The sequence below is a fragment of the Podarcis filfolensis genome (assembly GCF_964270895.1).
Source record: "Podarcis filfolensis genome assembly, chromosome: 2".
Lineage (NCBI taxonomy): Eukaryota > Metazoa > Chordata > Lepidosauria > Squamata > Lacertidae > Podarcis > Podarcis filfolensis.
Window position 1 is genome coordinate 81,756,114 of NC_139605.1, and position 8,838 is coordinate 81,764,951.

The 8,838-nt window shown below is 45.5% G+C and overlaps 1 protein-coding gene across 3 annotated transcripts in view; it reads right to left on the reverse strand.

The window, feature by feature from the left end:
• The window catches only part of PKN1 (protein kinase N1), a 61,867-nt gene extending 53,699 nt beyond the window's left edge, over positions 1–8,168 (reverse strand). Inside the window, exon 1 of one of the 3 annotated variants that reach the window (XM_083597588.1) lies at positions 7,291–8,168. In XM_083597588.1, coding sequence (XP_083453714.1) covers positions 7,291–7,311 — 21 coding nt within the window. In that variant the 5' untranslated portion in view covers positions 7,312–8,168. Of the gene's footprint in view, positions 1–4,361; positions 4,411–7,290 lie in introns of those variants that run through there. The other 2 variants (XM_083597589.1, XM_083597590.1) reach the window with 2 other exon arrangements.
• Between the last annotated feature and the right edge of the window lie 670 nt (positions 8,169–8,838).

Below are 8,838 nucleotides of genomic sequence, written 5' to 3' on the forward strand. Positions count from 1 at the left end.
GTTTGGCTCCAATAAACCAGACCAAACACATTCTTAGGTTTAGTTCACATGTCAGTCACCACAGAAGAGAAGGCCTCGAAGGATGCAATAGGTGAGACCCATGTGGCTCTCATAAAGACACTGCACTCTGGCTGTATTAGTGAATTAATTAGCAACAACACTGGCAAAAGCATAAGCTCAGGAAGAACACAAAACCATTCCTCTGAAGCATACTGTAAATCCACCTGGCTGCCCAGCAGCTGCGCTGGATAAGGTACAGCAGCTTAGAGGTCACATTTCCTTCTTCTGTTGGAACATGAAGCTTAGGAACATGCTTGAACATTATGTAGCAACATGCACCTGCTGGACAGAGTAGCTTTTCCATTTCCATCCACACCAGGAGGGACTCAAAAGAAGAGCAGTGCCATTAATGCAATTTGGCTGAGGGTGGAAGAAAAATACATACGCACAGCTTTGTGTAAGTTTATTGATACAACAAACCAAACACGGAGTACACCAAAGAAAGGCCATACGTATGCACCTGACTGCACTTCCATTAAGCAAATGCACTCAAGCTTAGTAGCTCTACCTCTAGGAACATTCTGTACAGCATTGCATTCTGCAACACTGTATGGTTTTTCTAAAGCAATGCTTCTGTGGTCACTCGCAGTGCTTTCCTCTCTCCGATATCACAAGCAACGCTCCAATATCAACCAGCAAACAGTGCCTTTTGTTTTTAGAAGAACCCACTTAGATTTAGTATGAGTAATAGTCATTTTCCTATTTTATGTTACCAATGAAACAATATAAAGTGTTGGTATATTGAATAATTTGGAGTGGAATTTGGGAGTGGGGTTCAAAGTGAAGATAATAATTTATGTTTAAGTTTAAATTTAGATCATCCAGATAAGATAGGACTGCCAGCAAGTAGTCCCACTCTAGGCAGTCCAAGGCCTTCAGAATGCCAAAGGCCATGACTACTGAGAGGTTGAGAAGGTTGTCTATTTACTATGTATGATTATGTTTTAAAGTTTTCTGATTGGTTCAGTGGTGCTTCGATGGAGGACAAAACCCGCTTGGACTGGGGCTATTAGTTTGTGTAAAAATATCTGAATCCTGTAGACTAGCACCGACATAAAATTTTTATAATACTGCTTAATAAGAGAGATTGGCCAAAAATATTCTACCTTTTGGTGGTCTTTAAATAGTTTTGGGATAGTTACTTGGAGTGGTACCAAGATTGTAACTAGGGGAGGGGTGCTACTCTCATTAGGTCATTAAATAGGCGGACCATATACCGTATGGTAATAATGTTTCTTTGAATTGTTTATAAAACTCAGACAGCAAAGTCATCAGTTCCAGGGGCTTTATGTGGTTTCAATTTTTAAAGAACATTGTCAATTTCTTCTAGGAGATGGGGTTATCTAAAAAGGTTTTCTCATCATGAATGGAAGATAAAGGTATGTTTTCCAAGAAATTGTGGGTATCGACAGTGCCTTTTATAATCAAGAGTCCCAAGTATCCTCCTCAAACAAGAATGAGAAGATTCATACAGAAGGTACTCTAATTTAGGGTGTAATCTCTAGCTAAGTTACTCTGATTTAAGTCAGTTTTAAAGGAGAGATAATTTACCGTATGTCTGCACATGTATATGACAAAGAGAACACTGATATACCCACACCCAAAGAAACAAAATCATAGTTGGCTTAGCTATTGTAAATTGGCCGAAAGACACCAGCAGAAGGTACATCTGAGGGAAATTATCCTCCTTCCACTCCCTGCTCATTCTGGTAGCTCATTTGTCAAATGATGTAAATACGTATCTATTCAGACTGCAGTTTTAGGGATGAAGAATGTGTGCTTGCACAGGTGTCCGTGTACTTTGAGTCAGGTTTGCCTCTGAAATAAACTGGGGACTTCCTAATGGAGGCACACTGGTACATAAGTCCTCCACACACACAATGTGTGCTGCCCACTGACGCATGCTTTCCTGTTTTAGCACATATGCTGAAGCTAGAACACCGCAGAGAAGATTGGCATACCCGTGCAGAAGAAGGACATACAAATCCATGCAGTGTTTCATTCTGTCTGACAGCTGGCATAGCATAATGGCTAGCAGTGCAAACTGCTCCTGTTCCAACCTTTCCTTAGCCATGAATTCAGCAGATAGGCTGTTCTGCACTGAGTCATAAGTTCCCCCATCCCCTGCTGCAAGCTAAGGATTATTGACAAAGCATGTGAAGCACTTTGAACACTTTTAAAGTACTGTATAAATGCTAAGCATTATGACACTCCCCAGACCCTATTAGATTAGGAATGCAGTCCCTCCCCACCCCCTGCTCTCACAACAGAGTGAAAAATGAACAGATAATTCACCCTTTCCCAGGCTCCCAAGGACTCTACATCAAGCTTAAAATTTACATTGCAATCCAAACAATTAGTGTCACACTAACTTTTTAAAAAAGGCAACATGGAAACAAGCTTGCACCAAAGATTCCCAGTTTGTTTCTGTAACTAATCTCCTCAACCTGTTCTGATAGGATTTGGGGGAGGATAGTCAAGGATAGTCAGCACAGTTCAGATTCTCGTCTTATTAAATCAACTTGTACTTTTTATCTCCTCCACCACCCTGACCCTGCCTCTAACATATATAGCACTAGTTCGAGCCCGCTATCTTAAAAGTCCCATGTGTATTTAGCCATGTCCCTCACTTCAACTCACATGATGGCCTCAGTCAGCAGAACTTCCTCAAATGGGCAAAATAAGAGAGTGCATAAGCACTTGCAGGCTCAAAATCCTGAAATAGCTTTTAAAGGCTCCCAGCTACTTTCTGCTTTTTGATTTTTACCTCTCTTCTTGAAAAATCAGTCAGTTTCAGTAAGATCAGTTATCATTTTGTTTCTCAGTTTTGCTTTCCGGTTTGTGATATCCTATCCATGTTTCTTAGAAACAAGGCCGTCTGTGTTCAGTGGGGCCATCCTCCTAAATACAAAAGCTGAAGCTGCTGAACAGACTCTTGGGTAAGGGTGTTGTTTGGGGGTTGTTGCGACTGGTTTTTTGTATCTTTATTATAGATCCGCTCATGATTTATGTGGCAACTGTTCAGTTTAGTTGTGGGGTGTGTTGTTTTTTTAATGTTTTATTTGTTGTTTATTATTATTTTTGTTATGTCGGAGTTACGTATTTTTTCATGTTCTAAGCCACCTTGATCATGGATAGAACTGTGGAAAGGTGTTATACAAATTAAATTATGTAGGTAGGTAGGTAAAGTACACATGCACTGCAGCCTTAATCCCATGTATGCATAGCAATGTAGTCTGGTTATTAAACTATAGCCTGCCATCTCACCAACCAGCCTTCAAGCATCTGAAACACTGAATTCTGTAAATAAAATTAAACAATTTCAAACTGTTGCCAAAAAACCCCAAAACCCTTTAAATCCCCTAAACTTTCATGTTTCACTCTAAGCCTGGGATTTGTTACTGAACAGTACATTATGGAAGACCAAAGAGCTAAGATTTGAATCTGCAGAAGAGCTGACATTTGACCCGGAATTTAAGCAATGTCTCATCCACAATGCTTCACAGTGTGCATAAATATGCTCACAGACGATATAGAAGGTAGTCAAGTTTTCTAGCTGAAAGATGTTATACATTATTTTTAGTTGCGAAAGTTAGATTCATAAGTGAAAATGTATTACATCCAAACTGCAGCGTGAGTTAAAACTTTTTGAAAAATTACAAATATGGAAGATACTTCCATCATGTTGTAAAGTGGAAATCTGGGATGCCTTCTACCTTAACTCATTTAAAGGCTACGGGCAAAACTAGATGTACATATGAACAATTTTCCTGACATGGTAAAGTGAAAAGCAATCCAAGGGTACCACAACTGGGAGTGGATAGGAGAGGGGCAGAAAGGGAAAGAGGGTATTTAACTGTCACAGCTGACTATTTTGCCCACAGACTAAAAAGGTTTAAGCAGCCCCTTCCCCTTTCTAGTCTCCTCCCATTCCCCAACCCCCAGTTACAGAACTTTGAAGCTTCTTTTCATTTTAAGAAATGGCAACTGTCAGTGGCGTAGCGTGGGTTGTCAGCACCCGGGGCAAGGCAAGTAATTTGCGCCCCCTAACCCGTGGATTTGCGCCCCCTAACCCGTGGATTTGCGCCCCCTAACCCGTGGATTTGCCCTAACCCCAGATGTTGCGCCCGGTGCGGCCGGCCCCCCCCTGCACCTCCCACGCTACGCCACTGGCAACTGTTACATGCATCCAGTTTTGCCATTAACTGAGTATATTCTCACATGTCCTTTTGCACAGGTGCAACATTTTAAGGGACTAAAAATCATCTTATAACTCAACACTTTTATTGCTGTTTCCCTACCGTTTGTCACCTGCAAGAACTCACTCTGCCCTGTGACCTATTGAAATGTGCTACCTGAGATAAAAATATATTGTTTGTTCTTAATTTCAAGCATCCAAGCTGAACAAAATACAAAATGCAATGTCAGGGCAAAAGCTTAATCTGATCTTTCTATCCCTTTTAGCTCAATGGACTTTGTTGACAGTGCAAGGTAAGGGGGCTGACAGTAATGGATTTTATTATCAGCACTGTATCTTTAATAATTGAAAAGTTGTTAGCTGTACAGGCAAGGAGGAATGGTTTTAGTGCATTGATCTTTTAAGCTGGCAATGATCATTTAAACAAACAAGCAGCAAAATCATATATTGGCCAGAGTCCTCCTTATCTTGCAATTTACTTTAAAGAGAAAGGTTGCAAATGCCTTTATTTCCAAAACAACCTATTGCCAGACAATCTCTGCCAGGGAACAGGGTCTCCAGCCTGCAGTTCCAGAAAGCCCTTCAACATACCAGTCAACAGGTAGCCTCACAGGCAGAGTCCCCTGGAACTCCTTGGCAGGCTCAATTCCATGGATTCAACACAGGATCGCAAAGCCCCGAAGGAGGCTTGCCTGGCAAGCAGAATTCCCTTTAAGCAAAGTGCTTCCTCCCACAGAGCTCTGCTGCATGCCTCCCTGATTAAAAGTCTCACTTCGGCATTTCTTTATGATTGTAAAACTCTCATCTGAAGAGGGCTCCCATGGGCACACAGACAGAAACAATAAATCCAAACAGACAAGTGAGGTAACAGGGAAAGAAGCTGGCACCAAGGCCAACAACCACAAAATGTGAGAGAGACAGACGTGTAAAGGTTCTTGGACACAACCTAGCTAGCACAGGCTAATAATCAATGGCCCATCTAGTCTAGAATCCTGTTCTCACAGTGGCCAACCATATGCCTGTCAGAAACCCACAAGCAAGACCTGAGCCTAAGAGCCCTGTGACTGTGCCCCCCTTCCACAGGAGTTTCCAGCACCTGGTATTCAGAAGCATTATTGCAGCGGTTCTCAACCTGCGGGACTCCAGATGCTGTTGGACTACAACTCCCATCATCCCTGAGCTCTGGCCTTGCTAGCTAGGGGTGATGGGAGTTGTAGTTCAACAACATCTGGGGACCCACAGGTTGAGAAAGGCTGCAGTATTGCGTCCGACCATGAAGGCAGAACCAAACCATGATAGGTAACAGCCACTGATAGTCTTCTCTTCAACGCACATGTTCAATCCTTTTTAAAAGCCATCCAAGTTGGTGGCCTTCACTAAATCTTATGGGAGAGAATTCCATAGTTTAATAATGTGCTGCACGAAAAAGTATTTTCTGTTATCTGTCCTGAATCTTCCAACATTCAGCTCCACTGGATGGCCATAAGTTCTAGTGTTAGGATAGAGGGAGAAAAACTTTTCCCTAACCACTTTCTGCACAATAGGCATAATTGCATAAACTTCTATCATGTGACCTTTTCTCCAAACTAATAAGTCCCAAACACTACAACCTTTCCTAATAGGACAGGCATTCCATCCCCTTTATCATTTTGGTTCCCCTTTTTTGAACCATTTTCCCAACTCTAAAATATTTTTTTTGAGGCAACCAGAATTGTACACAGCATTCCAAATGTGGCCAAAGCACAGATTTCTATAATGACATTGGGACACCTGCAGGTTTATTTTCCATTCCTTTCCCTAATGATCCCTAACATGAAATTTGCCTTTTTCATAGCTGCCACACGTCGGGTGGACATGTACAATGAACTACAATACAACCCCAACATCTTGTTCCTGGTTAGTCACCATCAGTACATACCACATGAGCATATTTGTGAAATTAAGGATTTGTTTGTTTGTTTATTTTGCTCTGACATGTATTGCTTTACACTTATTTACACTGAATTGCATTTGCCATATTACTGCCTATTCTTTTTGTTTTGGAAAGGTCATTTTGGAGCTCTTCATAATCTCTTTTTGTTATGACAACGCTGAATGATTTACTACCACCAGCAAACTTGGCCACCTCACTGCCAAGTTTAAACAACTTCTGAAAAACCTGGAAGGGTCCAAGATTTCTAGAATGACCTGGAGGAAAGGTCTTTTTGAAGGTTCACAACTAGGAGGCAATCCCTTTCACCACATTGGGATCACCAGCAAGAAGGGGCCAGGGTTCCCAATTTTGAAGGCAGGCTCATAAGAGGGACTAGGTTAAATAAATGGAAAGAGACAAACACACCCACTGCACCCAAGAAATAAAGCCTATCTAACCCAGTGGTTTACACATCGGGCATTTGAGAGACTTAAATTGATGAGTGACAGGATGCAGAAGAAGAGCACATTAAAGTCCTGGATTGGTTTCCTCATCCACACCGAAAAGATGAAAAGATTCATTGTTATTTAAATGTTTAGTAGTACTTCATGCGCAAGAGCTTCGCTGTCGGTGGCCAACACCACGTGATCATGAAGTATCCCAAGTTATTACTTTCTTTTTAAAAAAATAGATGAGAGAGATACGGCGACTTGCCTAAGTCCACCCTACAAGCTGGTGGCTAACCAGGAATCAGAAACCGGCTCTGTCGAGGTTCAAACCCATCCGACCCATATCTAGGAAGCATGGCTCATCTGTCCCCACTCCGCCGCCCCGCTTTTGGTTAGCCAAACCAGCGCCGGGATCCGGCCTCGGGAGCACAGGCGGCAGCTGCGACTCTCGCCACCATCTGGACCGCGAAGGGGGGGAAAAGAGAAGCGAGCAGGAGGTGGGGGAGCTCGCGCAGCCCCTCCTCAGATGCACTCCCGAGGCGCGCAGAGACCGGCGGCTCTCTCTCTCTCTCTTTCCCCCCAGCATCCCAACCACCGAATCCTCCTCAGGCTGCGCGCCACCCCGCGCAGGAAAAGCGAGGACTCGGGTGGGGGTTTGTTTTCCTTTTTACCTGAAGCGACTCGTTGGCCATCTTCCCGCCAAGCCCCGGCTGGCTTCCTCCCCGCCTTCTCGCTGCTGCTGCTGCTCCTGGGGCAGCCGCTGCTGCTCCCCAGGGCTGCCCTTACAACAGCAGCAGCAGCAGAAGCAGCAAGAGCCGTCGTCGATCCGCCATCCTCTGGTTGGTGGGGCGTGTGTGGAGGGAGCCGTCGAGCCCCGAAAGGGGGCGGCCCACCCGCCCAGGAACAGACGAGCGGACGAAAAGGAAGGAGGAGTTGAGGGTTTTTTTCCTCCCTCTCCCTCTCTCTCTCCCCTGCAGGCAGCTCGACGCGCTGCTTTGCCTTGCAGCGGCAGATACCGCCGCGCGCGCCACTTTTTGCCCGCCGAACGTTCTGTCCGCGCGCCGGCCTCCCTTTTTTTTTGCCGCTCTTTATTGTTGTTGCAGCGTCGGCTCCGCGGGCTCGCTCGCTCTCTCCCTCCCGGTGCTCAACTGGCCGGGTTGTTGGTCACGTGAGCTGGGGGGGTTGAGTTGGGGTGTGTGTGAGAGAGAGAGGAGGAGACGGAGACATCGCTGCAGCCGCCGCCGCCGCAGCAAGCTCCAGGGGAGGAGGGGGGGGGGGGAGGAGGCCGTTGGCCGAAGCCGGAGATTTGCGGGGGTTGCTTGCAGCTGCTGCTTCCAACCCTCCCTAGGTTCCCCCCTTTCCGGAGCAGATTAAAAGATTAGCAACAAAGGCCGGGCTGGGGGATCGGGCTGGGGTGGGAGGGCCAGCTCCCCTCCGCCGCCCCGCCTGGCTTCCAGAAGCCAGAACAGCGCCGGGTTTGTTGCAGCTGGGAGGAAGGACATGTAGAAGGCTCGTTTGGACGCTGCCATTATTTGAGAGGCCGGCCTGGCTTTCATTCAGAAGCCCCTCCCTCCGCCCGTCCCCTCGTTCAAGCGGCTGCTCTTCTTGCCCAGCAAGCGCTGCCTGTTCTCGCCTCGTCGCTTTCTCCCCACTCCCACCCCCATTACACTTCACAACTTCTGTGGTGTGCTTGTAGAATTCGTATTGTTGCCATACACGGCCACGGGTCGCCCGGGTCTTGGTGCAGATCCTGATGTTCTGGTTATCGTGTCTACTCGTGGGCTTAAAAGGGGGGGGGGGGAGAGAAATGTCGTCTGGAGTGGACGAGAGGTGACTGTGTGTCCTACTTTATTGGGGGTGGCAATAGAAGTCCAGAGTCTACTTAGAGGGCTGTCCCATTCAAATATGACATGATCTAAGACTCGCAGGCACACTTGGTCACACAAGCTCCCCACTACCGTGCGTGCATTTCTGTTTCGGTTATAGCAATTTTCTAAATTTGCATCTATGCATTTAAAATACGGTATGCAAATTTTATGCAGTTCTGTGTCATCTGCTTCCAGTGATACATTCCCTCTTTTGGCAATGCATACCTGAACAATCCAAATGTACATTTGAAGTTACTGGAAAATGAGTCTGAAGGCAGTTCAGGCAGGGCTTGAATAACGGAGAAGGGGCAGACTTCCTGAAATGTATAAGCCCTACACCCACCTGACTCC